This window comes from Erinaceus europaeus, chromosome 2 (genome assembly GCF_950295315.1).
Source record: "Erinaceus europaeus chromosome 2, mEriEur2.1, whole genome shotgun sequence".
NCBI classification, from domain to species: domain Eukaryota; kingdom Metazoa; phylum Chordata; class Mammalia; order Eulipotyphla; family Erinaceidae; genus Erinaceus; species Erinaceus europaeus.
This window is the reverse complement of record NC_080163.1, coordinates 47,234,408-47,262,204: the sequence shown is the minus strand read 5'-3', so window position 1 is coordinate 47,262,204 and position 27,797 is coordinate 47,234,408. Positions and strand designations below refer to the sequence as shown.

The window sequence follows — 27,797 nt, the reverse complement described above, 5'->3', positions numbered from 1 at the left end:
GGACCGGCATAAGGATCCGGGTAGAGCCCCTGGCTCCCCACCTGCAGGGGAGTCATTTCACAAGCAGTGAAGGAGGTCTGCTGGTGTCTGTCTTTCTCTCCCTCTCTATCTTCCCCTCCTCTCTCCATTTCTCTCTGTCTTATCCGCTAACAACGACATCAATAATAGTAACTACAACAATAAAACAACAAGGGCAACAAAAAGGGAATAAATAAATATTTTTTAAAAAAGGAAAGATACATGATATAATAAAAACGCAAACTAAATTGCAAAAAAAAAAAAAGAAAGAATAAAGAAATGTTGGTGACTGTATTATTCACAATTGCCAAAGAGTAGAAGCAGCCCAAATGCTCATTAACAGATGACTGGATAAAGAAGTTATTGGGGAGGGAGGGGAAGAAGTAGTTGTGGGACATATACTCTCTCTTTTTTCTTTCATGCTCGGCACTCCAAAGTCTTTTTAACTATAATTTTATTTATTTATTTATTTATTAGATAGAGACAGAGAGAAATTGAGAGGGGAGGGGGAGATAGAGAGAGAGAGACCTGCAGCCCTGCTTCACCACTTGTAAAGCTTTCCCCCTGCAGGTGGGGACTGGGGGTTTGAACCCGGGTCCTTATGCACTGTAATGTGTGCGCTTAACCAGGTGCACCACCGCCTGGCCCCCTCACACTCTCCATAGAGTACTACTTTATAGTAAAAAAGGATGATACTGTGTCCTTTGGGACAGAAATAGATGGAACTGGAGGTGATTATGCTTAGCAAAGTAAAAGGTGAAAAACAACTACCAGATAGTTTCACTCATATGTGGAATCTAGGGAACTGAATCACATTAACTTGAAGGAAAAAAATAGAAGTAAATTGTCTCTAAGACTTTGTGAGAATTATTGGTGGTTACTGTTGGGAGAGTAGGGGCACAGAACTTTGGTGGTAGTTGTGGTGTGTGACTTCCCTGCAATCTTATAGTCTTGTAAACCACTATTAATCACAAAATTAAAAAAATGTCCTGGGAGTGGTTTTTTTCTTTCCCCCAGAGCACTGCCCAGCTCTGGTTTATAGTGGTGCAGGAGACTGAACCTGGGACTTTGGAGCCTTAGGCATGACAGTCTCTTTGCATAACCATTATGCCATCTACCCCCATCCTTCAAAAATTTTTTTTGTCTTGGGAAAAAAATAAAACAAGCAAACAAAAAAGAATAGAAATGTTGGGTCAGGGTGACCCAGGAGGTGACACAACAGGTAAAGTGATAGACTTCATTCATGAGGCTGTAAGTTCTATCCCTGGCACTGAAAGTGTTGGAGTAATGCTCTGGTTCTATTTATGGCTCTTGTGTTAATAAATATTTTTCTTCAATGTTGGGCCAGGGAGGTAGCTCAGTGGGTAAAGTATATGCCTCCTTTCATGTGTGAGAAACCTGTGTTCCATTCTCGGCATCACATGAGAACACCAAGGACAGAGACAGGTGAGAGAGACTTCACCAATGGTAGAGCAGTGCTTTGTGGTTTCTCCTCTCTCTCTCTCTTCTAGAAATATAAATCAAACACTTGAACTTGGCAAGTGATTCATTAGCAGAATGAATGCACTAGGCCCTATGTTTAGTCCCCAGTACTGGATTAAAAAGAAGAATACAGGTATTAGCACAGGCAAAGTCATGGCTTCTTCAATTTTTGCTATGTGCACTAGGTGACACTAAGTTTGTCACTAAGTGTAATAGTTGCCGTATGTGTGTGTGTGTGTGTGTGTGTGTGTGTGTGTGTGTGTGTGTGTGTGTGTGTGTGTGTGTCTTCTTGTATTGTGCTCCTCTGTGCCCAAGGGCCTGGAGCTGTGGATGCCTTTGAGTCCAGGCACCCTCCTTCCTGCCTCTGTGCCTCTTCTCTGCCTTTGGCCACCAGATGGCATTCTGGAGGCATTCTCAGCACCAGGATTTTCTGCAACAAAGCTCTCTTTGCACTACTCCCAACTGGCCTAGCTCCCTCCTTTCTGTGTTTTCCAATTCATTTCCCAGAGTGCAGCCCAGGGCTTTCTGGAGGGCAGAGTTGTATGAGCAGGGGTGTGTTGCCCAGCACCCTGTGCTCTGTTCCCTCCCCTAGCCCCTGCTGGCATGGTGGCACAGAAGGACAGCATCGAGGACAGGGCCAGGCCTGAATTTACTGTCCTTGTTATTCTGCTCAGAACACTTCCATAGCTGCCCATGGCCATCAGGATAAGGTCCAAATACTCTGTGTGGAGCCCTCACACCTTCATCACCTGTCAGCCCCTGCTGGTGTCCCCAGCCCAGCATCCTCCTCTGCACCCTCCACACAGACTATCTTAGGGACTTTGTCCAATCTGTTCCGTTTGTCCACTTTACCTCTCCCCTGCCCACTTACCTTTCTCTGGCTAACACCCCTACCCCTCAGGATTCCAATATGTATCCCTCATGTGGAACACCCCAACACACACAGACACACACACACACACACAGACACACACAGACACACACACACACTTTCCTGAACCCACAGATCCTCCACTGGGCTTATTCTGTTCTTTTTGCATTTTCCTGTTCCCATATCAGACTGCACTCCCCGTGGGGGCTACTATGTTTTGCTCACAGACTTGCCTATGGTAGGGTAGATGTGGACCAGGACTCTTCAAGCATTTACATGTGAGGCATACAGTCTGAAAACCACTTTTTAAAAAAATCTTTTTTATATTTATTTATTCCCTTTTGTTGCCCTTGTTTTATTGTTGTAGTTATTATTGTTGTTGTTATTGATGTTGTCGTTGTTGGATAGGACAGAGAGAAATGGAGAGACGAGGGGAAGACAGAGAGGGAGAGAGAAAGAGAGACACCTGCAAACCTGCTTCACCATTTGTGAAGCTATTCCCCTGCTGGTGGGGAGCTGGGGCTTGAACTGGGATCCTTACGCCGGTCCTTGTGCTTTGTACCACTTGTGCTTAACCCACTGCACTACCACCCGACTCCCTGAAAACCACTTTTTTAAAGGTCTCCTTAGTTTTCATGCATGAAACCCAGGTTCAAGCCCAGTCCCCACCACACTGGAGAAAGCTTTAGATGTGCTATGATATCTTTCCTTATCTATCTATCTATCTATCTATCTATCTATCTATCTATCTATCTACCTATATGAAAAAGTTTATTTGGATCAATGAATCCCCAGTGAGACAAAAAAAGAGATAGAGAGAGAGAAGGAAGGAAGCAGAGAGAGAGAGAGAGAGAGAGAGGTGTTTGATTTGTATATGAGACAGATACCAGAGCACCACTGACACATGAGGTACTGAGGACCAGGATCAAAATGATAGCCTCAGGCATGCAAGTCCTGTATGCTGCCAGCTTGAGGTATTCCCCCTGATGCTGGGGAACAAAGGCGGACCATGACAATCCCACATTTGGACAGCTTCCTCCAACAGACTGTGCTGAGCTCTCCAGTGTGTCATATCATTGAATCTTTACCACAAACTCGGGTGACAGTCACACATTAAGGAGTGTAGGGACTGGTGCAGAGCCTGAACTTTAGAGGACTGGCCTTCAGTGCTGGCTAAGCTGTAGGAAATAGCTTAGTAGATTCAGGCTAGGAGTCCTCAGGGAAGACAGCTGAGAAGTCTATAAGGATAGAGTAGGGGACAGAAGATAGGTAGTTACAGAAATAATAGATAGAAATAATAGTCAATAGAAATAATAGTCAACCCATATCTGCGTTCTTGGGAAAACTACTGCAGTTTCTGCTGGAGAGAATGGGAATACAGAACTCTGGTGGTGGAAATGGTGGAATTATATCCCTATTAGCATACAAGTTTGTAAATCAATATTAAACCATAAAAAAAAAAAAAAACAGGGTTGTGAGAAAGAAGGGAAGGGAGAAAGAGAGCAGAAATTCTCTCAGGCCAGGCAGTTCCCTCAGCCTTCACAGAGCTAAAGCCCACAGGCTTCCACATCAACTGGCCCTGATTGGAGTCACTTATGTTTAAATTGGACACCTCCAGTCCCAGAGTTTAAGCTGCAAACACCCAGCTAGAGAAAGCTAACTCTTAATTCTCATCACTTCAGATGCTTTACACCCTGCTGAGTTCAACCTCCAGGTAGGCTATAACTCACTCCCAGTAAGCTTCCTGACCCCACTTCTTTTTTAGAGAAAATAATTATTATTTTATTTATTTATTTTTAATTTTTAATTTATAAAAAGGAAACATTGACAAAACCATAGGATAAGAGGCATACAGCTTTGCACAATTCCCACCACCAGACCTCCATATAACATCCCCTCTCATGATAGCTTTCCTATTCTTTACCCCTCTGGGTGTATGGACCCAAGGTCATTGTGGGATGCAGAAGGTTGCAGGTCTGTCTGGCTTCTATAATTGCTTCCCCACTGAACATGGACGTTGACAGGTCGATCCATACTCCCAGCCAGTCTCTCTCTTTCCTTGGTGGGGAAGGGCTCTGGGGAGGTAGAACTCTAAGGCACACTGGTGGGGTTGTCTGTCCAGGGAAGTCTGGATGGCATCATGCTAGCATCTGGAACCTGGTGGCTGAAAAGAGAGTTAACATACAAAGCCAAACAAATAGTTGAACAATCATGGACCTAAAGGCTGGAATAGTACAGATGAAGTGTTGGGGGGTCCTCCATTTTGTTGATAGCTAGTAGGCATATTTTAGTTATATTTCAAAGGGCCTGTGGCTATCTAGTATTTTGGTTTTTTGCCTGAACCTGAAATCTGATATACAGGTGGATCCTAATTATTGTCTGGGGAGATGATGTCATGGTTGGGAAAAGGACCAGAAAGCTGGATTAGGGAAGAGAGTAGCTCCCTAATATGGGAAAGGGGTATAAATATTGTTGACTGTAAACCCCATCAATTTGATGTGATCTGGGGCCCATAATTAGCTTAGGAGCCTGAATGAACTCTGCATCCCTGTAGATCTGAGCTTACGTTCTGTGGTCATAAGTAGGAACATTCCATGCTGCCCCAGTATCAGGACCCATATTCCTCAGGTGTAGCATAGAGTATGTTGTCCATCCTCCCCTCGGAGGAACATTCTCTACTATTATTGATCCAAGTTGAGGGCAAGATCCTATGGGGGCCCCCAAAGGGGTCTATTTTGTTGTTCCTGATAGAAATGACTGGTATCAATGGAGAGAGGGATTTATTCAAGTTCTAGGCCCATCAAGTCTGTTTGGGAATCTCAGGACTCCCCAATTAGGGCCCCAGCTGGTGGAATGGTCTGATAGTTACTAAAGTATGCCAGTCTCATGCCCTTATTCAGCTTTTGCAGTCCTTGCTTTAGTAAGGTTAGCTTTGGAGTGAGTGAGAGAACTGTAATAGGAAGTAGGTGAGGAGGGTATCTAAGTCTATTTAAGTCTAAGACACTATTTCATTATGAACTTGATATTGACTCACTACAGACTATTGTGGTTTTTTGCTTTCAGGTATATATTTTGCCCTAATTTATGGATACATGTGAACATATTCTCTATCTTACAGGACCTGGCCTATATCTAGGTTTTGGGACTTTGTTAGGAAGTGACCTGCCTGAAATTGAATTAGAGAATACCATGAAAGGAAAGGTCTCCCCCGAGTGATGAGGGTTAAGGGTTGGCATTCCATGCCTGAGGTTTCTGCACACAGTCTGAGGTGAAGCATGCTGAGATGGTACTCGTTGCATTGATTAGGTTGGAACCGGCAGATGCAATATCATTTGGCCTGACTTGAGAGAAGCATGCAGGGAAGTGAGCCCCACCCCAGAGGTTCCAGGATTGGGAGAAACAGGCTCTATAGAAGAAGCGGAAGATTCCTATTGTCTTAGGGTTTAAGAAGACAATAGATGGTTATTGCAATAATCACATTGTTTGGCAATTGGGTTAACTTTGAAAAATCCTTTGTTAGGATTTGCTGTATCATACACCATCACTATATTTTATGTCCTTTGACATTATTTGCATTTAGCCATGCCACCAGTTCCTTTTGTTCTCCCTGGACTAAGCTTTTAACAGAGTCAACATATTAAAGACTCAGCCTATTTATTAAAAAGACTCTGTGCTTTAAAAAGTTTGAGACATTCGGTCAGTTTTTCCCCTCATATAAATTAAATAGTGATTTATATGACTACAAATTAATAGAACTGTACATAAACACCATTCTCACCACCAAAAGACTGTTTCCCATCCCATTCCCCCACTCCCCCATGAAGCTGAACATCCACCCTACCCTCCACCCAGGGTTTTTACTTTGGTGCCCTACTACACCCACTTTTTTATTTATAAAAAGGAAACACTGACGAAACCATAGGATAAGAGGGGTACAACTCCACACAATTCCCACCACCAGAAGTTCGTATCCCATCCCCTCCCTCCCTTGATAGCTTTCCTATTCTTTTTTTTTATTATTGTTGTAGTTATTGTTGTTGCTGTTATTGATGTCATCATTATTAGTACAGAAAGAAATGGAGAGAGGAGAAGAAGACAGAGGGGGGAGAGAAAGACAAACACCATCAGACCTGCTTCACCAACTGTGAAGTGATTCCCCTGCAGGTGGGGAGTTGGAGGCTTGAACCAGGATCTTTGCACTGGTCCTCATGCTTTGTGTCTGTGCTACCGCCCGACTCCCAGCTTTCCTATTCTTTAACCCTCTGGAAGTATGGACCCAAGGTCATTGTGGGATGCAGAAGGTGGAAGGTCTGGCTTCTATAATTGTTTCCCCACTGAACATGGATGTTGACAGGTCGATCCATACTCCCAGCCTGCCTCTTTCTTTCCTTAGTGGGGTGGGGTTCTGGGGAATCAGAGCTCCAGGACACATTGGTGGGGTTGTCTGTCCAGGGAAGTCTGGATGGCATCATGCTAGCATCTGGAACCTGGTGGCTGAAAAGAGAGTTAACATACAAAGCCAAACAAATAGTTGAACAATCATGGACCTAAAGGCTGGAATAGTGCAGATGATGAGTTAGGGGCGGTGTCTCTGTTTTGTAGATAGCTAGTAGGCATATTTTAGTTATATTCCAAAGGCCTGTGGCTATACTAGTTTTTTCTTTTTTTCCCTGGGCCTGAAATCTGATATACAGGTGGATCTGGGGAGATGATGTCATGGTTGGGAAAGGACCAGAAAGCTGGATCAGGGAAGAGAGTAGCTCCCTAATATGGGAAAGGGGCATAAATATTGTTGACTGTAAACCCCATCAATTTGATGTGATCTGGGGCCCATAATTAGCTTAGGAGCCTATATGACCTCTGCATCCCTGTAGATCTGAGCTCACATTCTGTGTTCATGAGTAGGAACATTCCAAGCTTCCCCAATATCAGGACCCATCTTCCTCAGGTGTAGCATAGAGTATGTTGTCCATCCTCCCTTCAGAGGATGGAACATTCTCTACTGTTGTTAATTCAAGTTGAGGGTAAGGTCCTATGGGGCTGGCTCCACTTTGGTGAGGAGGTGAATGGGAGGAAGGGCACATCTTAAAGTGTCCAGAAGTGGCACCTGGAGACAACCTAATGTTTATGCAAAATATTTTCATGCCTGAGGCTCCAAGATTATAGGTTCAACTCCCAGAACCACCATAAGCCAAAACTAAGCAGTACCCTGGTCAAAAACAAAAACAAAAACAAACAAGATGTCTGGAAGTGCTGGGGTCAGCAAGGAAGTCATGGGACTCTATCATGAACAGCAGTCCAGAGAGGAGAATTGGAGGAAGGGAGGGAAAAGGAAAGTGTGGGTGAAGGAAAAGTAGAAAAACCTTGGAGAAGGAAGACTGGGGGATTCCCCCAGACAGAGGCTCAGGCTGCACCAGATGCAGAGAACAATGGGTCTCAGGAACTGGAGAAGCTGGCAGGGCAGAGGCTGGGGGCTCCCACAGCCACAGGGGGAAGTGTTTGTACTTCAGCAACCAAGGCCATGGGCACCCACAGGAGGCAGTGGGGGCAGAACTGACCTAGGGCCAGTGCAAGAGCCAGAGGTGGCCACAAGCCCCAGCTTGTGAAAATCACAAGCTGTGAAGATCACAGAGCCCCTCTCCTCCCTGCAGTCACTGCCCATGACTTTGGCCAGCCTTTTTATGCATCATTTCATTTTGTCCTCACAGTTTCTTGCTGAGATGGCTATTATTTCTTATTTTTATCCTTACTCTAAAGATGAGGTGATGGTTATCCAGAAATGTTGAGTGGCTTGTCCCACAAGGCCCAGCTGGTCAGTTGTAGTCAGGATTTGGACAATGTGGCTCTGATGGCCATTCTCAGAATCACAACTCTGCAGCTGCCTTCCTTTTTATTTTATTTTATTTTATTTTATTTTTTTTTTTATTGTTGTAGTTATCATTGTTGTTGTCGTTGTTGGATAGGACAGAGAGAAATGGAGAGAGGAGGGGAAGACAGAGAGGAGGAGAGAAAGATAGACACCTGCAGACCTGCTTCACCGCCTGTGAAGCGACTCCCCTTTTTATTTTTACTTTTGTTACTGCTGGGACTGACTTTTTCCAGATAGAGAGAGATACAGAAAGACAGGAGGAGAGAGGGAAAGACAACACAGCATCAAAGCTTCTGTCCATGCAGTGGGGGAGGTCAGACTCAAACCTGGGTCGAATACATGGCATACGGGGCACACTATCCAGGTGAGCTAAACCATGAGACAAAAATGGATGATCAGGGTAGCATCAAGTCTCAAGGTGGATGCATATGAAGCAAAGATAGGAAAGGGAGAGGAATAAAGAAGGAGAGAGACAGAGCCAAGGGAGGGAGGGGAGAGGGAGCCTGACTTGTCTAGGAGGGGCTGAAGCCCTAACTAGGCAGGGGCTTAGGCTCTTAGCCTGCTGGGGCTCAGGTTTTGCTGGCCACATTGGGGTTCCCTCTCCCTCAGCAGCCACCCTAATTCTCAGCCAACACCTTCCCATCCAGCCCAGAGCTGCAGCCATATCCTCCTTGGTGCAGACCACTCGGATTCACGGGAAATGTTCTTTCTCTAATTGGCATTGAAACTCCCAGCCCTCCCTTTTCCTGTAGGTGGGGTTTCCATAGGAAAAAGCTGCTTCTCTGTTTCCCCAGCCCTAGCAACTGCTTAAAAGTCAGATCTCCACATCCTGCTCTACTGGGTCAAGGTCTCCTCCCGAGGACCAGCTTCACTGGCCAAGTGGACTGACGGGCTCCCCCAGGCGGAGCGTCTTGCTCGGTGCTTGGATCACTGGGATCTCTTCAGATGATGACGGCCTTGCTAGAGAGTCCTGCCAGTCCTGCCATCATCTAGTTATGGAAAAAGGCTGTGCCGGCTGGGCTGGGGGCAGGAGGACAGAATTCATCCAGCTTCCCCCGAAACACTGGAGGATGTGGCCAGCACTGGAAGGACACTAGCCGTCTTGGAGGCTGGCCCACTCTGGCGGTAAGCATGGTGCCACTTCTGCCACTTCTGCCACTTGTGCTGGGGCTTTTGGGGCCGGGAGGCTACTTGTCCCTTTCAGGGCTCTGTCAGGAGGTGGCCACTCTCACTGTGAAATACCAGGTGTTGGAGGAAGTGCCGCCTGGCACGTTGATCGGGAAGCTGTCCCGGGAGCTGGGCCGGGAGGGGAGGCGAGGGCAGGCAGGGGCTGCCTTCCAGGTGTTGCAGTTGCCACAGGAACTGCCCATCCAGTTGGATGCTGAGGATGGGCTGCTCACCACGGGGAGACGGCTGGACCGGGAACAGCTTTGCCGGCAATGGAATCCCTGTCTGGTTTCTTTTGATGTGCTGGCCACCGGGGATCTGGCTCTGATCCATGTGGAGATTCAGGTGCTAGACATCAATGACCACCAGCCTCAGTTTCCTAAAGGTGAGCAGGAGCTGGAGATCTCTGAGAGTGCCTCCCTGCGCACTCGGATCCCTCTGGACAGAGCCCTGGACCCAGACACTGGCTCCAACACCCTGCACTCCTACACCCTGTCTCCCAGCGAGCACTTTGCCCTGGATGTCATTGTGGGGCCTGATGAGGCCAAGCATGCAGAGCTTGTGGTAGTGAAGGAGCTGGACCGGGAGATCCACTCATCCTTTGACCTGGTGTTAACAGCCTATGACAGTGGGGACCCCCCCAAGTCAGGCACTAGCTTGATTAAGGTCAATGTCTTGGACTCCAATGACAATAGCCCCGTGTTTGCTGAGAGCTCGCTGGCACTCGAAATCCAAGAGGACGCCACTCCTGGTACTCTCCTCATAAACTTGACGGCTACAGACCCTGATCAAGGCCCCAATGGGGAGGTGGAGTTCTTCCTCAGTAAGCACGTGCCCACAGAGGTGCTGGACACCTTCAGTATTGATGCCAAGACAGGACAGGTGATACTACGCCAGCCCCTCGACTACGAGAAGCATCCTGCCTATGAGGTAGATGTTCAGGCAAGGGACCGGGGCCCCAACCCCATCCCAGCCCACTGCAAAATCCTCATCAAGGTTCTGGATGTGAATGACAATGCTCCGAACATCCATATCACGTGGGCCTCACAGCCCGCGCTGGTGTCTGAGGCTCTGCCCAGGGACAGTTTCATTGCTCTTGTTATGGCAAACGACCTAGACTCAGGAAACAATGGTCTGGTCCACTGTTGGTTGAGCCAAGAGATGGACCACTTCAGACTGAAAAGGACCAATGGCAACACATACATGCTGCTGACCAATGCCACGCTGGACAGAGAGCAGTGGCCCAGATACACCCTCACTCTGCTGGCCCAAGACCAAGGACAGCAGCCCTTATCAGCCCAGAAACAGCTGAGCATCCAGATCAGTGACGCCAATGACAATGCACCTGTGTTTGAAAAGAGCAGGTATGAGGTCTCAACCCGAGAGAACAACCAACCCTCTCTTCACCTCCTTACTGTCCAGGCTCAGGATGCAGACTTGGGGGTGAATGGGGAGATCTCCTACCATATCCGAGACTCCCCAGCATCTCACTTGGTGGCAATAGACTCAGACACAGGAGAAGTGACTGTTCAGAGGTCATTAGATTATGAACAGATGACCAGCTTTGAGTTCCAGGTGATTGCAAAGGACAGGGGGCAGCCCCAGCTTGAGTCCAGAGTCTCTGTGTGGGTCAGCCTCCTGGATGCCAATGATAATGCCCCAGAAGTGATTCATCCCATACTCAGTGATGGAAAAGCCAGCCTTTCGGTGCTTGTCAATGCCTCCACGGGCCACCTTCTGGTGCCCATTGAGACTCCCAATGGCTTGGGTCCAGTCGGTGCTGGCACTCTGCCACTGGCTAGCCACAGCTCCCGCCCATTCCTGTTGGCAACCATTGTAGCCAGGGACGCGGACTCAGGGACAAACGGAGAGCTGCTCTACAGCATCCGAAGTGGCAATGAAGCCCATCTCTTCACCCTCAGCCCCCACCTGGGCCAGCTGTTCATCAACATCACCAACACCAGTGGCCTCATTGGGAGCGAGTGGGAGCTGCACATTGTGGTAGAAGACCGTGGCAGCCCCTCCCTGCAAACCCAAGCCCTGCTGAGGGTTTCTTTTGTCAGCAGTGTGGACCATCTGAGGGACTCAGCCCAGGAGCCTGGGCCCCTGAGCACACCGGTGCTGACCATCATCTGCCTGCTTGTGCTGCTGGCCATCTTCGGGCTGATCTTGGTCCTCATTGTGTCCATCTGCCGGACAGAGAAGAAGGATAACAGGGCCTACAACTGCCGGGAGGCTGAGTCCGCCTATCGCCAGCAGCCTAAAAGGCCCCAGAAGCAAATTCAGAAGGCGGACATCCACCTGGTGCCTGTGCTCAGGGGCCAGGCAGACGAGCCTAATGAAGTGGGGCTGCCCCACAAGGACACAGGCAAAGAAGTGATGATGGAGGCAGGCTGGGACCCCTGCCTCCAGGTTCCCTTTCACCTCACACCGACCTTGTACCGAACCCTCCGCAACCAAGGCAACCAGGGAGCTCTCGCTGAGAGCCGAGAAGGGCTGCCAGACTCTGTCAGCCTCCTGTTCAGTCACCCCAGGCAGAGGAACGCCTCCCGAGAGAACCTGACCCTCCCTGAGCCCCAGCCTGTAGCAGGCCAGCCACGTCCAAGGCCTCTGAAGGCCAAAGGCAGCCCCAGAGAGAGGTCACCCGGAGACCAGGCTGGTGAGGAGGCCCTGCAGAGCCCGCCTGGCTCTTCTGCAACCCTGAGGAGACAGCGGAATCTCAATGGCAAAGTGGCCCCTGAAAAAGAGTCAGGTCCACGGCAGATCCTACGGAGCCTGGTCCGGCTGTCTGTGGCTGCTTTCGCAGAGCGGAACCCCATGGAGGAGCTCACTGTGGATTCACCGCCTGTTCAGGTACCTTGGGTGTGGGCAGCTCTCTCTTGGGTCACCCTCAGACCACCCCCAGCCAGGCCCCTCATCACCTTCACACTCCTCACATCCATTCCTTTAGCTTGCTGGGCAATGGACGGAACCTTGGGTGCCAGTGGTTCCAGGCCAGTTCTGCAAGCAATAGGATTTCACTGTGAGGATGGAGAGACAGCATAGTAATTATGCAAAAAAAAAAAACTTTAATATCTGAGGATCAGAGGTTCTATCCTTGGCACCACCATAAGCCAGAGCTGAGCAATGCTCTGGTTAAAAAAGAAAACACACACACACACACACAGAGAGAGAGAGAGAGAGAGAGAGAGAGTTTCACTGTGTAATCTTAGTGCATCTGCCTAGCAGAGTTGTCCTTAGGCTTTTGTTAGTTGTTATAAAGCACTGACTTTGAGTGCCTGGCAAATGTACATACACTTGTAAAGACAGCAATTGAGAGACAAGCTTTGGGACCAGTCTCCCTGGGTTCAAATTGGGGCTCTACCTCTTCTTAGCTGTGAACCACGGGGAAATTCAAAGTCTCTGTTGAAGAAATCTCTGCTAACAGCATCTATCTCCTCATTCTCCTCATAAGTTTGCTTGAAGATGAAACGAGAGCACTTAAAGCTTCTTGAATATTGTCCAACACTTCAGGCACAACAAATGATTACTATTTCTTTTACCAAGCACTTCTCCATCTGCACTTGTCTTCTTCTTACTGGGAGACCTCCTTGTGAAATAGGGAGGCACGGGCACCACTGCCTTCATAGGGGGCTGCTTTTGACATGTCTGAGACCCCCCAGATTTTGCCCTCTGTACCTGTGGAAACTTGGGAGTTTACCAGACTGGCTTCAAACTTCAGTACTTCTGTTTAGAAATACACCCTGTGTCCTATCCCAAGGGATTGAGGGTTAAATAGGAGGATGTATGGCCAAGTGTCTAATTACCTGGGACTTACTAAACACAAAATGGAAAATGTTTTCAGGAATGATGCCCAATCTCACACCCACATGCTACTCTGAACTCAAGTCATTTTTCTTTTATTTCCCCTTCCTTCCTTCCTTCCTTCCTTCCTTCTATCCTTCCTTTCCTTCCTTCTTTCCTCTCTCTTTCTTTCTCAGAGCACTGCTCAGCTCTGGCTTATGGTGGTGTGGGGGATTGAACCTGGGACTTTAGAGCCTCAGGTATGAGAGTCTCTTTGCATAATCATACTATCTACCTTCCACCCCCAGGTTATTTTTCCCTGTTCCAGGTTGCCTGCCCAAGGCACACTTTTGTTTGGTTAGGCCACCAGTTCAGATTTCCTGAAATGCAAGGATAAGACTTCCTTCCCCTAGTTCCTCTCCAGGAAGCCATCTGGAAAGGGCCTAGCTAGCTACTCTCCTAGGAATCCTGTACTGGCTCTATGCAGCCTCCTAAGTTTTCTTGATTCTTTTTCTCATTCATTCATTCATTCATTCATCCATCAATGCTTAGTGAATGAACTTTTGGTGCCCAACCCTGTGTTGGTTGCTGATGAATAGAGACAGCAGAGAATTGTCACTGTGGGTGACTCCACTGGAATAATGAGAAGAAAGGTGCCCATTGGGGATCAGTTTGAGGGGAGGAGGTAGTTTGCCTAATGTTTGTGTCTGTCCAGAAGCACCATACCAGAGTGGAGTCTGGCCCCAGTTCTGACTCCAGCCCTGTCACCAATCACTTGGTGAGCCTTGGGCTTCACAACTGCACACTGGGCAAAATGATGTCTTGTAAAAATTAAATAAGATTAAATACCACTTGACAATTATCAAGTACTTATCATAAGATCCACTGACAATGATTTGAATACTTTTAATCATTTTTATTTAATCTTCATAGTCACAGCCACATCACCTGGGCATCATCATAATAATAATTGTCATCATTATCATCATCATCATTAGCCAGGAGCATTTCTTAGTTCTGGGTTATGGTGGTACCATGGATTGAATCTGAGACCTCGAACCTGTAAGCTTCCTACTCTCTGGCTTCATCATTATTGCCACATTTTTTACACTGTTGGGGAAACTGAGACTCAAAATGCCTAAGTAATTCCACAAGGTCACACAGGTGGGAGCAGGGCCACGTGTAGGACTTATTTTCTGGTCACATTTAGTACTTAATATCTCTGACTTCAAAGTCTGACTTTTAACTGTGAAGTGACTCTGAATGACAGTGCTCAGCTAAGGAGCTGACATTCAGAGGGGCTGGTACTTTAGCAAGACTTAGCAGGACTTAGTGGGATATGCCCCAAGGCAGGCAATGGAATTCTGGCCTCCTGCATCACAGTGAACTCCAGCCTTGGTTCACCCACAAGCCCAACCTCCCTCCCGGATTAGTACTTTTTGTCTTGAGTTTCCCAGAGAGGTGATGTGGGAGGCACAAGGTTTTAGGGGTAAAAACCCTACCCCCTACATTTGAAACAATCCTAGTTGACTACCAATTCTTCTGATTTGTCTCAACAGCCTTGTGAAGTAGGCTGGGAAGACTCCCCCTTAGAGATAAAGATACTGAGGTCTGAGTTTTTCTTTCCTTCCTCTTTCTTTCTTTCTTTCTTTCTTTCTTTCTTTCTTTCTTTTCTCCATCCTTCCTTCTCTCTCTCTCTCTCTCTCTTTTTTTTTTTTGCCTCCTGGGTTATAGCTGAGGCTGGGCATCTACATGATGAATCCACTGCCCCGGAGGCCATTTTTCCTACTTTTGTTGCCCTTGATGTAATTGTTGGATAGGACAGAGAGAAATTGAAAGAGGAGGGGAAGACAGAGAGGGGGAGAGAAAGCTAGACACCTGCAGACCTGCTTTACCACCTGTGAAGCAAACCACCTGCAGGTGGGGAGCTGGGGGCTCTAGCTGGAAGCCTTGAGCCGGTCCTTGAGCTTCATGCCATGTGTGCTTAATGTACTGGGCTACTGCCTGGCCCCTGCTCTTTTTTTTTTTTTTTTTAATGTTATCTTTCTTTCTAAAGAATATTAGATAGGACAGAAAAAAATTGAGAGAGGAGAGAAAGATAAAGAGGGGGAGAAAAAGATAGACATCTATAAACCTGTTTCACCACTCATGAAGTGGCCCCCCCTACAGGGGGGGAACAGAGGCTAAAACCTGGGTCCTTGTGCTTGTGCTTGGTAATATCTGCACTTAACAAGATGTCCCACCACTCAGCTCCTCTTTCTTTCTCTCTTTGTTTGTTTCTTTCTTCTCTCCTTCCTTCCTTTCTCTTTCTTTACTCCTCCCTTTCTTTTCATTCTTCCTTCCTTTCTCCATTTCTTCTTAATTTCTTCTTGTTAGTGAAAGAGAAGATCAGAGCATAACTGGCACATAAGATGTTGGGGGTTAAACTCAAGACCTCATGCTTGAGAGTCAAAGGTTTTATCCACTATGCCACCTCTTGGACCCCTGAGGTCTGAGTATTTCTAAAAACTTCTGTGACATGACTAACAAGCTAGACATGACCTCAAACTAGAACCCACCTCTCATGACTTGTCTTCTAGGGAGATGACCCCAGCTGGGCAGATCTGGCCTTGCTTTCTCCCTTTTCTGAAACTCCATCATCTCTTCCAGACTTTCCGTTTCTAACACCTTTAGGAACTCCTTTCGCCCCTTGCCCAGGACCTACTCTCATTACTTGTGGGAAGAAACCATCTGGGTTCTTCAGAAGCTGGACAGTTAACCAAATAGGCACAAGGCAGATTGCAAAGAGAAAAAGGAAAAAGAAATTCATCAATAAATAACATGAATGCTTCTGGAAGAGATCCAGAAATTCTGAACAACTCACTCATAGTTTTCAGATTTACTTAAAAACAAACAAACAACCCAAACTATGGCTTTATACAAGATCTATTTACCAGACACAGCTTAGAGGGGGAAGGGGAAGGCCAATTAGGGAGATCACCCAAGAAAAGCTAGTTAAAACAAAATATGCAGATTTACATTCCTGAGGAGAATCAGAAGAGGAAGGTCAAGTCTTTCCAGTACAGTAAGGCTCTTCCTTTGTGGCCTTTTGTCCAAAAGCATCTTCTATCCAATTTCAGAGCCAGCCCATGAAATCTGTCTTCCAACAAAGACATTTTTTCTTATGACAAATGTTTGCTCCCTTATACTTCTTAAACTACTGTGGAATCTTTGGGTCTCAGCAGTGTCCCCAGACATATAATAAGAATTCAATATGGGGCCAGTTGGTGGCAAATTTGGTTAAGTGCACACATTACTATGGACCTGGGTTCGAGCCCTTGCTCCCCACTTTCAGAGGGGAAGCCCTGGTGGACCAGGGTTGCAGGTGTTTCCATCTACCCCTCCTCTCTTGAGTTCTCTCTATCTCTATCCAATACATACAATATTTTTAAAAGAAATTCAATAAATAAGTTTTGAAATAAGTAAGTAAACAAGCAAATACAGACACATCTCCCTTCCCCCAATCCTCCATATAGCCCCCTTTCCTTCCTTGCTCCCAGCTGGGAGAGGAGCCTTCTCCATCTTGCCAAGTCTGCGCCTGATGGCCTGTCTGCCTCACTGTCAACTCTGAGGGCAGTGACTGTCGCTTTGTCATGAAGTCAATGAAAGGATGAATAAATGAATGACTAGATGACATCACTTGCCCTTTTCCACACAAGTCCTCACACCCCACTCCTCATAACAGGCAAGACATTTAAATACTGTGAGAGAGGAGGCAATAATTCTTTTAGACAATGGCCTAGATCTATTTTTTTATATTTATTTATTTATTTTCCCTTTTGTTGCCCTTTTTCATTGTTGTAGTTATTGTTATTGTTGTTGTTATTGATGTTGTCATTGTTGGATAGGACAGAGAAATGGAGGAGGGGAAGACAGAGGGGGGGAGAGAAAGATAGACACCTGCAGACCTGCTTTACTGCCTATGAAGTAACTCCCCTATTTATTTATTTTTGATAGAACAAGAGAAAGAGAGAAAGAAAGAGAGAAGCCAAAGCATCACTCTGGCATATGTCAGTGCTGGGTACAGGACTAGGAATGCTTATTTATGAATTTGGTCCTTTAGCCATTTTGCCACATGCTGGACCACAGAAATGACTCTTTTAAAATAATCCCTATTAGCACCTGGGAGATTGACCATTCATAGCGCAACAGACATTGATGCTTGAGACTCTGAGGTCCCAGGTTCAATCACTGGCACCACCACAAACCAGAGCTAAGCAATGCTCTGGTCAAGAAATAAATAAATGTCCTTATCAAAGCAATCATGAAATTGTCATCAGAAAGTACCTTTTAGGCAGCCTTGTGGTGGTGCCATTGGTAGAATTCACATGCTATAATGCCTAAGGATCTGGGTTCAAGCCCCTGCAAGGGGGAAGCTTCACAAATGATGAAGCAGTGCTGCAGGTCTGTTTCTCTCTCCCTCTCAATTATCCCCTTCCCTCTCAACTTCTCTCTGTTTCTATTTAAAAAAAAAATAAAAATCTACCTCCTCATGCCAACCCCACAGATCCCACCAGAAGCAGGTCAGCTGGGGCATGAGGGTGAGGAATAGGTCCAGAGAGTTCCCCCGTCTCCCCCTAGACACTCAGGTCCCCAAGAGACAGGCAGTGCCGGAATCCTGTCTGCATAGGCCTCTGCCTGTCACCGTCACTGTTCACCACCCTCACAACTCCTCCCCACCCCCATCTGATCACACAAACATCTGAAGCAGGAGGAAAGACTATAAAAAGAAAACGTCGGCATTGAGGGAAACATCCGGCGAGGAAGTGTGCTGGGTCGGAATTGTGTGGAGTCAACAGATTTTTCCTGTCTTGTAGCAAATCTCCCAGCTGCTGTCCTTGCTGCATCAGGGCCAGTTCCAGCCCAAACCAAACCACCGGGGAAATAAATACTTGGCCAAGCCCAGCAGTGGCAGGTAAGCGGCACGTAGCCCCCACTGACTGCCCCAAGAAGCCCCCCCCCCATCAGCTGCCCAAACCCCTGCAGCCTCTGTTACATCACTATAGGGTGAGTGTCCCACCCTTTCCCAAGACACTGGTCCCCTGGGAGTGTTCATCAGACAATGTCCATCCGCCTACCCCAGGCAGCTCTGTCCTGGAGCAAATATTATAAATACTGTACTTACAGCACCCGGAGTCACTCAGGAAATGATTTCATCCCTAGGGCTCTGACTCTCTGTCCCTGATTGCAGAGGTGCTGAGCTATGGACTTTATGTCTGTAACTTTTTGCTTTCTTTCTCTTGACCATCAAACATATGAGAAGGACTCCTGGCTAAGGACAAAGGGTATATGAGTGTGTGGATGTGTGAGCATGAGCCTTTGAATTAATCTAGAATTAAAGTGACCTCAAGAGGACTTCTGATCTTACTCCTTCTTGTTACAAATGAAGAAACTGAGGCTGAAAGTAGTTTGAACTGCCCAGCTATGTAAATGTAAGAAAATGAGATGTTCCCCCAGGGCTGTGCTTTCTCACCTGTGAAATGAAAGTCCCTGCACTTGGTAGACTGATAGGGAAAGATTTAATGATTAAATGTATTCTAAGCCCAGTGTCTGGCACATCAGAGCTACTCAATGTTAAAGTATTTCCCCGAGAGTGAATTTGCTCAAGGTCATACAGCCAGTGAGTGACAAAGCTGGGACCAGTTTTCTGGGCACCTGACTCCTGGTTCAGTGCTCTTACCATGACAACTTGTAGCTTCTTTTTGCCAAGCTGGCGAGAAATAATGTAAAGCAGACACAAGGACACAAGGACATGATCCAGGGTCACAGCAGCCTGGATTTCAATCCTACCTTATCAATGCCTTGGGCACTTGGCATATTCTTCCAAGTCTTAGTTTTCTCACTCTAAAATAAGGATGCTAACAAGAGGACCCTTTATGGATGGGGTTTGATGGGAAAGTGCACACACTGTGTACAGCAGACCAACTGTTCAGTGAACATCTGTTTTTGTCTTAATTATTTGCAAATTTACCACCTCTGTACCAATCTCTTCATAGTGCAGAATGTCCACGGGGGGGGGGGGGGGCGGCAGAAAGGAGACCCACACCATAAAGGCTCTTACTAAGTCATCTTCTGAGCTGAGAGGCCAAAGAACTCTCCCTGAACCAAGATGATCCCAGGAACTGACCTCCCAGCTCACAGAGGTTGAGGGAGAAATAGAAGAAAGTGGGGCAGTAGGTTTTGAATGGCTTTTGAGTACCTCACTTTAGTCTTATCCTCCAGACACTTGCTCTTTTTGTCTGAAGTTTGACCTCAGATAGAAAGAAGTAGGGGCCAGGCAGTGGTGCACCTGGTTAAGTGCACACATTACAGTGTGCAAGGATGCAGGTTCAAGCCCCTGGTCCCCACCTGTAGGGGGAAAGCTTCACAAATGGTGGAGCAGGGCTACAGGTGTCTCTCTGTCTCTCTCCCTTACTATCTCCCCCTCCTCTCTCAATTTCTCTGTCCCTATCCAATAAATAAATAATTTTTTTCTAAAAAAGGTGAGAAGTATTCAATACTTTTTATTAAACACCTATTATGTATGAGGTCTTATGCTAAGAAAGAACAGGGAATGAGATGGGGAAAAAAAATCCTTGCCCTTGTGAGAGCTCAAGCATAAACAAATTAATGGAAGGAAAAAAAGACAGAGAGAGAGAAATGAATGAGATGGATGGATGGATGGATGGATGGGTAGGTGGGTGGATGGATGAATGAAGCAAAGTTTACTGAACTCCTTAAGGAATAAGAGGGACAGTGGTGAGTAAACATGTCTATGAATTTGTAGTCACTTCTCTTTACCAAGTGATTACAATGTGCGAGTCACTATGCTGAGCCCTGTTCATATGACGTCTCATTTTACCCTCACCATGTTTCATGAGGTGGGTGTTGCTGTCCCCATCTGACAGGTAAGGAAACAGTAGCCAGAAGGGCTGGGATCAAGTAACCCAGGCTGGTCTGACTGAACGCCGGCACCGATTTGGATGAATGGATGTTGGCATGAACAGATGAAGGCTCTGGAGTACAGAAGAATGAGCCTATATGTGAAATTCCTCTCATGGTCTGAGTTGGCTTCCCCTGCAGGAGTCCAGTCTCAGAGACAGATGGCACAGGTTCCAGGGTTGGTGGCCAAGCAGAACTGGACCAGGAAGAAGGGTCTTTAGACCCTGAGGAGGACCTCTCTGTGAAGCAGCTGCTTGAAGAAGAGCTGTCAAGTCTGCTGGACCCCCACACAGGTAAGATCCCTAAGATCATCCTGACACTGCTTCTGCCCTCATATGTGGTCTGTCCCCCTAATATATCTAGGCTTCAGAGCTCTGCTCCAATTCATCTTGAGGAGATGCAACCATTCTATTTCTGGGAGGTATCTCAGCAATATTTCCTTCCCCCAGTGCTTCAGAAACCCTCTACTTAAAGATCACAATTTACTTTCATTATTAACTGTTTAAAGATTCATTTCTTATCAAAAGGGGGGGGGAGAGAGAGGAGAGGAGAACAGAAAGAGAATATCAGAGCATCCCTCTGGCATATGTGGTGCCATGGTTTGAACTTTGTTTTTTATTTTATTTTTTTAAAGAAACTTTATTTATTTATTTTTCCCTTTCGTTGCCCTTGTTTATCATCCTTATTATTGTTGTCATTGTTGTTAGATAGGACAGAGAGAAATGGAGAGAGGAGGGGAAGACAGAGAGGGGGAGAGAAAGACAGACACCTCCAGACCTGCTTCACCGCCTATAAAGTGAACCCCCTGCAGGTGTGGGCTCAAACCGGGATCCTGATGCTGGTTTGTGCACTTTGTGCCATGTGTACTTAAACTGCTGCGCTACCACCCGGCTCCTCTTGGTTTGAACTTTGAACCTCATGTTTATAAATGTTGCTCTCTACCACTCAGCTACTCTCCAGATCAATGATTGTTGTTGATTTGGAAAAGTCGTAAGGAAGGGCTGGGTGGTGGCTGACTGGGTAAAACACATGTTACCATATACAAGGACCTGGATTGAAGCCCCTGGTTCCCTATGAATGCTGGAGCAGTGCTACAGGGCTTTCTTCTTTCTCTCTCTCTCTCTCTCTCTCTCTCTCTCTCTCTCTCTCATCTCTATATCTTTCAACTTCTTTTTATTTATTTATTTATTTGTTCCCTTTTGTTGCCCTTTTTTATTGTTGTTGTTATTGATGTCATTGTTGTTGGATAGGACAGAGAGAAATGGAGAGAGGAGGGGAAGACAGAGAGGGGGTGAAAAACATACACACCTGCAGACCTGCTTCACCACTGGTGAAGCAACCCCCCTGCCGGGGGCTCGAACTAGGATCCTTACACTGCCGGTCCTTGCGCTTTGCACCACGTGCACTTAACCCTCTGTGCTACCGCCTGACTCCTCTCTTTCAACTTCTATAACACAACAAACAAATGACCATCAGGAGCAGTGGAGTTATTATGCAAGCATAGAGTCCCAGCGATAACCCTGGTGGCAAAAAAAGAAAGGAAAAAAAAAAGTCATGAGAACAGCGAATGATTAATTGAGTTGTCGGTATCTGCCAGGTGCTGAGTGAGCATTCTATACTCATTATGTCACTTAAACCTCCAGACAATCCTTGGAGGCAGCGATTATGAGTTCCCTTTTAGAGAGAAGCAAACAGAGACTCAGGGAGGATAGATGCTGTCCATGTGCCCAGCTCATCAATAGTTGAGGGGAACCCACTGGGCCTGCTTGTTCCCAGAAGACTTCCCCTCACCTCCCCAAAGACTCAGCCAACAGTAACTAAGACCTACTCAAGTCCAAACCTACCCAAAAGCCACCTTCAGCCCCTCTTACTCAAGACCCAGCCCTGTTTATCTCCAAACTTAACCTCTCCAGCCCCTCCTCTTTCCTGCCTGTATAAATAGTCTCTAAAAAACTAAGACATGGGGAAATGGATTTGAGCAATGCTCCATTCTCCTTTCACCTCTGAATGACAATAAAGATACACACACACACACACACACACACACACACACACACCATCCCTACACACAGGTTTTCTATCTATGTTGTCAACTGTCTATTTCTCATCTGACCTTATCCTTATTCTGTGTCAACAAGCAAGCTGAAGACATGGCAGGAATCTCCCTCTTCTTGGTAAATAAATAAATAAATAAATAGAGCCAGCATGTATTGAGCATGTTCTATATGCTAGTCCGTGTCCCAAGTGCCTCATGAGAAAAAATCTACAAGGGGCTCATATGCTATAATATACACTATCATGCATGAGGATCTGGGCTTGAGCCCGTGGCCACCACATGGGAGCGTCTGCACAGGGGGACTTCAGCACTGGAGTGTTAAAACTGTGCATGTGCAGAAGTCCAGCGAAGCCCTAGCAGGGGGGAAAAAAAAGCCTACAAGATAGGAGCTATTCATTAGCCCTGCTCCACAAAAGAAAAAATCTGAGGAGCAGGGGTGTTTAATAATTTTCCCAAGGTTATATAGCCAATGGTTATTAACACAGACACTGCAGCTCTAAATTAAAAGTAAGGAAAATTAAATCTAATTAAAATTAAATAAAATGAAAAATCCAGTTCCTTGGTTGGCAAGGCCAGCCACATGTCAAGTGTTCCAGTGCTCCTTATGGGTATGCCTCTAGCTCTGGAGGGCGGCCACACAGAGGTTTCTCAGGACACTGCTGGCTAGTGCAGCAGCGTGGAGGTTGGCCTAGCGGCCACTAGCCACACAAGAAGCAGGTTAGTCTGAAGAGAGACATGTTTTAAATATAAGGTACACTCCAGACTTTGAAGATTTAGCAGGAGTGAAGAGCAATTTTTTTAATGATTCTTCAAATATCAATTATAAGACAAAATGTTAGTGTTAAGTATAAAATTTTTTTACAAAGTATTTTCACCTCTTTTTATTTTTTCTTTAAAAAATTTTTTTATTATCTTTATTTATTGGATAGAGACAGCCAGAAATTGAGAGGAGGAGGGAAGCTAGAGAAGGAGAGAGACAGAGAAACACCTGCAGACCTGCTTTATCACTCGCAAAGCTTTCTCGCAAAGCTTTCTCGCAAAGCTTTCTCGCAAAGCAGGTGGGTCCTTGTACACTGTAACATGTGCACTTAACCAGGTGCACCACCACCCAGCCCCTTTTTATTTTTTCTAACATGTCTGCTAGAAGATTGAACATGGCCTCAGTGAATCACAGTGTACCTCTGCAGGCCAGCTCTGGGCAGGAACCTGTGTGCTTAGTTCTCTGCAGTACTGTTCCTGTTTCAACTGCTGCACAGAGGACACAGAGCAGGGGAGGTGTAAGGGGAGTTGAGGCAGGGGTGAGGAAGGTAACAGGTAGAAGGCAGGACTTGCATGCAAAAAGCCTCAAGATCAAGCCCAGGCACTGCTGAAACCAGAGCAGAAGAGCAATGCTCTGGTCTTTGTCTTTCAAAAAATAATCTTTTTTTTTTTTTTTTTTTGTGGGGTAGGGGGTGGTCAGCCAGAATAGAAAAGTCTTTTCTGTGGCTCAGCAGGTGGCATAGTGGATGAGGCATTGGACTCTCAAGCATGAGGTCTTGAGTTCAGTCCCTGGCATCACATGTGCCAGAGAAATGTTCTGATCCTCCACTACCTTTTCCATTAAGAAATAAATAAATAGGGACCAGGTGGTGGTGCACCTGATTAAGCACACACCTTGCAATGTGCAAGGACCTAGGTTCAAGTCACTGGTCCCCACCTGTGAGGGGAAAGCTTCATGAGTCATGAAGAAGGGCTGCAGGTGTCTCTCTGTCTCTCTCCCTCTCTCCAGCATCCCTCTCAATTTCTGTATCTATCCAATAACAAATAAAAATATTTATATAAAAAAGAATAGATAAATCAAAAGAGAGAGAGAGAAGGAAGAACTGCCCTGCTCTGGGCTTACTGTAGAGCCTGAAACTAGCTACAACAGATCAAAGTCCCACCTGAGGATGTGGGGACAGTACTTCACCGGGTGTGTGAGCTTGCTGAATTCAACCCCACAGGATGAGGGCTGCCGTCTCAGCACTTCATGAGAGGAGACGGAGACACAGAGAGGTGAAGCCATTTTTTCAAGTCACACCATCCCTAAGCAAGAAAGATGAAAACTTAATCCCAGGTGGTATTCACCTGCTATTAAGTGACTTCACTGCGGCTTTCCTGCCAAACACACACACACACACACACACACACACACACACACACACACACACAACCATTGACTTTCCATTCCAAGCATCATTACCCTCAGTGCTCCAACCCTTGTACAAGGAAAAGCCTGGTGCTGAAATGCAAGAGAAAGCCAGCCTTCTTACCCCAGTGACTCAGGGAACTAAGCCTACACATCCCAGATGTCTAGGGCTGGTAGCTAAGTTCACTGAGTCATTTCATGAAGGTTCTCTAAGTCCCAGATATGGACTGGATCCCAGGATGCAGTTGGAGGGAGACCCTACCTGACCTCACAGCCGGCAAATTCCACATTGACAAGGCAAGCCGGAGCCTCATTTATCAATATAAACAATGATAGCTGCACTTTGGAATGACTTTTCCAAATTACAAGAGTAATACATGAGTAATATAGAAAAATGGAGATAAACAAAAAGGATAAATCACTTCTGCCCAAACATAATTTCAGTTAATGCCTTGACATATCTCCTAGTCTTTTTTATTCTGTGCAGATTTTAAAGCAGTTCACTTTAAGCAAATGTTAAAGTAGATGGTGTGTACCCCCCATACATTTTTTCAAATATTAAAAAAAAGATGTATTGATTGATGGGTGAATGAAAGTGAATGATCCAGAGCCTCACTCTGGCTTATTCAGTGCATGCAGGTCTGGTGCTCTGCCTGCTTCACAATCTCCTGGGCTACAAGACAGAGTTCCTTCCTTCCTTCCTTCCTTCCTTCCTTTCCTTTTTCTTAGTTTTTCTCTATTTCATTGTTTATTACTGATTTAATATTGGTTTACAAAATTACAAGATAACAGGAGTATAATGCCACACTGTTCCCACCACCAGAGTTCTGTGTCCCCATTCCTTCCATTGGAAACTGCAGTAGTTCTCCAAAGGTCACAGATATGGGGTTGACTACTATTTCTATAACGATCTGTCTAATTATCTATATTTGTGCCCATTTTTTTCTATGGACCTGCCTTCTCTTTCTAAGTCACATCTACCCCTATTACTACTTCTGAATATTTCCTTTTTTTTCTTTTTTTCCTCTTCCCTCTCTGGGTCCTGGTGGAATTTGAATTCAGAGCCCTCTGGCCATCTTCCCCTAACTTATCTCCCCCTCTGGGAGTATGAATCAAGATTCTTTTGGGGGTGCAGAAGGTAGGAGTTCTGGCTTCTGCAGTTGCTTCTCCACTGGACATAGGCATTGCAGGTTGATCCAAAGTCCCAGCCTATTTCTGTTTTTCTCAAACAGAAGACAGTTTCTTTTTCTTTTCTTTCTTTCTTTTTTTTTTTTTTTTTTTTTTGCCTCCAGGGTTATCACTGGGGCTCGGTGCCTACACCATGAATCCACTGCTCCTAGAGGCTTTTTCCCCCTTTTGTTGCTCTTGTTGTTTTATCGTTGTTGTGGTTATTATTGTTGTTATTGATGTCATTGTTGTTGGATAGGACAGAGAGAAATGGAGAGCGGAGGGGAAGAGAAAGATAGACACCTGCAGACCTGCTTCACTGCTTGTGAAGTGACCCCCCTGCAGGTGGGGAGCTGGGGGCTTGAACCGGGATCCTTAAACTGGTCCTTGCGCTTTGTGCCATGTGCACTTAACCCACTGCGCTACTGCCTGATCTTCAGAAGACACAGTCTCTTAACCTCAAGACATATTTGCTTTCTTCTGATTTGCCCTGTACCAGTAGATCTATGTCTGGTTTCTTGAAAAGGGATTTTTTTTTTCCATTGAAGAGATGAGAAAAGGAATAGTGTGGTGGTAACACTGAGGACTTAGGAAGCAAAATTTTCACTGAGTTCATCACTTTAAAAATTTCATTTATTAATAGTAGATGGAACCAGGGCATCATTCTGGCTGTGTGGTGCTGGAAATGGAGCCCAGGAACTCATGTCAGCAAGTTCACTGTTCCAGCCACTGTGCCACCTCCCAGGCTTCCAGTCCATCTCCTTTTTCAGGACAGTTGTTGGGCATCCAGTCCCTTCCCAGCTTGATACAAAACCAGTCTTTTCTGTAGCTTGAGAGATGAAAGTCAAATAGTCCTATCTGTCTCCTCTGGAGGGTGAAAATGGGGGGCCCCTTGCCTGCTGATGTTTCAATGACCCATTTATGTGTAAAAACAAAACTGGTATAGGGCCTGGCAGATGGCTAGAGTGCATACCTTACCTTGCATGCCTGAGGCCCGGGATTCAACACATTCAAATAAGAAAGACAAAACCAAGTAGTATATCATCCACAGAAGATCAGTGCTCTCCTTTCTCTTCCTTCATTAACAGATAAAATCTTAAACAAAGAAACAAAAAAAGACAGTGAGGCCTGCCACATCCCAGAACAGTAAACTTTATAGAAATAGGCCAACTTCTCACTTTAGGCCTTCCTCTTTCCCTTGCTACACTCCACTCAGTTCACGTGTGGATTTTAGCTGTGCTTCCTGCCAGCGAGTCTGTCTGTTAGGACCTCTTCCTTCCTGTCCCCTGCCATTCCCCTTCCCTCCTTTGTCCTGTGCCTTTGCCCTACCCACCCCCACCACCAGCCCGTCTAGTCCTCCCCTGGGCTGGGTCCTCACTGTGCCCCTTCCTCCCCTGCAGGCCTGGCCCTGGAACGGCTGAGCACCCCTGACCCAGCCTGGATGGCGAGGCTGTCTTTGCCTCTGTCCACGAACTACCGTGACAACGTGTTCTCTGCCGACACCATGACCTCAGAGGAGCCTAGAACCTTCCAGACCTTTGGCAAAGGAGCAGCGCCTGAGCTGAGCCCGATGGGCACACAGCTGGCCAGCACCTTCCTGTCAGAGATGAGCTCGCTGTTGGAGATGCTGCTGGAGCAGCGGCCCAGTGTGCCTGTGGAGGCTGCCTCTGAGGTGCTGCGACGCCTTTCTGTCTGCGGGAGGACCCTCAGTCTAGACCTGGCCACCAGTGGGGCCTTGGGCACAGAAGTTCAGGGAGGCCTGGGTGGAAAGAAAGGGGGAAAGGGCAGGACCTGCAGCAGCAGCAGCAGCAGCAGCAGCAGCAGGGGTTTGTGGATCCAGGAACCAGGAGCCCCCAGAGATGTAAGGGACCCTAGGCCCTGAGCACCCTGGAGCAAGAGCTGACTGCTAACATCTCAGAACTCACCAACCTGAGGTGGCTGGAGAACCATCGGGGGTGACCATGAGACTCTGCAGAGGCCGGAGTCCAGGACTGATGGCTGGCTGGCCAAAGTTGTTCCTTGCTAGAGGCTGGCTCTGCCTGTGAGGTTTTTGGAGGATGAAGACCATCTATGGCTGATATAAGTGTTTGCTGGCAAAACACACACAGAGCATAGAGTGCTGGTCCTCCAGTGGGACAGATGCCAATGAGTGTGAGGAACAGGGAAGAATAGCCTTGGTGCAGACTGGAGGGTGGAGGGCAGAATCCTGGGGCACCAGACCAGGCTCTCTGAAACTCATAATCTTCTCTTCCTTTGG

At 46.6% G+C, this 27,797-nt stretch overlaps 1 protein-coding gene and 3 long non-coding RNA genes across 5 annotated transcripts in view; 2 read left to right on the top strand and 2 right to left on the bottom strand.

The window, feature by feature from the left end:
• Positions 1–27,797, bottom strand: part of LOC132535021 (uncharacterized) — a 392,194-nt gene that overhangs the window by 50,856 nt on the left and 313,541 nt on the right. The gene's annotated exons all lie outside the window — the stretch shown is intronic.
• The window catches only part of LOC132535018 (uncharacterized), a 109,858-nt gene that overhangs the window by 51,125 nt on the left and 30,936 nt on the right, over positions 1–27,797 (top strand). The gene's annotated exons all lie outside the window — the stretch shown is intronic.
• PCDH12 (protocadherin 12) lies at positions 9,087–27,773 on the top strand. Its single transcript, XM_007519008.3, has 4 exons — positions 9,087–12,260; positions 18,047–18,144; positions 20,292–20,443; positions 26,941–27,773. Exons 1-4 carry the CDS (start codon positions 9,372–9,374, stop codon positions 27,420–27,422), a joined length of 3,621 nt encoding a protein of 1,206 aa, XP_007519070.1. The 5' UTR covers positions 9,087–9,371; the 3' UTR covers positions 27,423–27,773.
• LOC132535020 (uncharacterized) lies at positions 15,712–26,944 on the bottom strand. Its single transcript, XR_009546808.1, has 2 exons — positions 26,519–26,944; positions 15,712–21,670 (listed from the first exon to the last, which is right to left on the bottom strand). It is a non-coding gene; the product is annotated as an uncharacterized LOC132535020 (long non-coding RNA).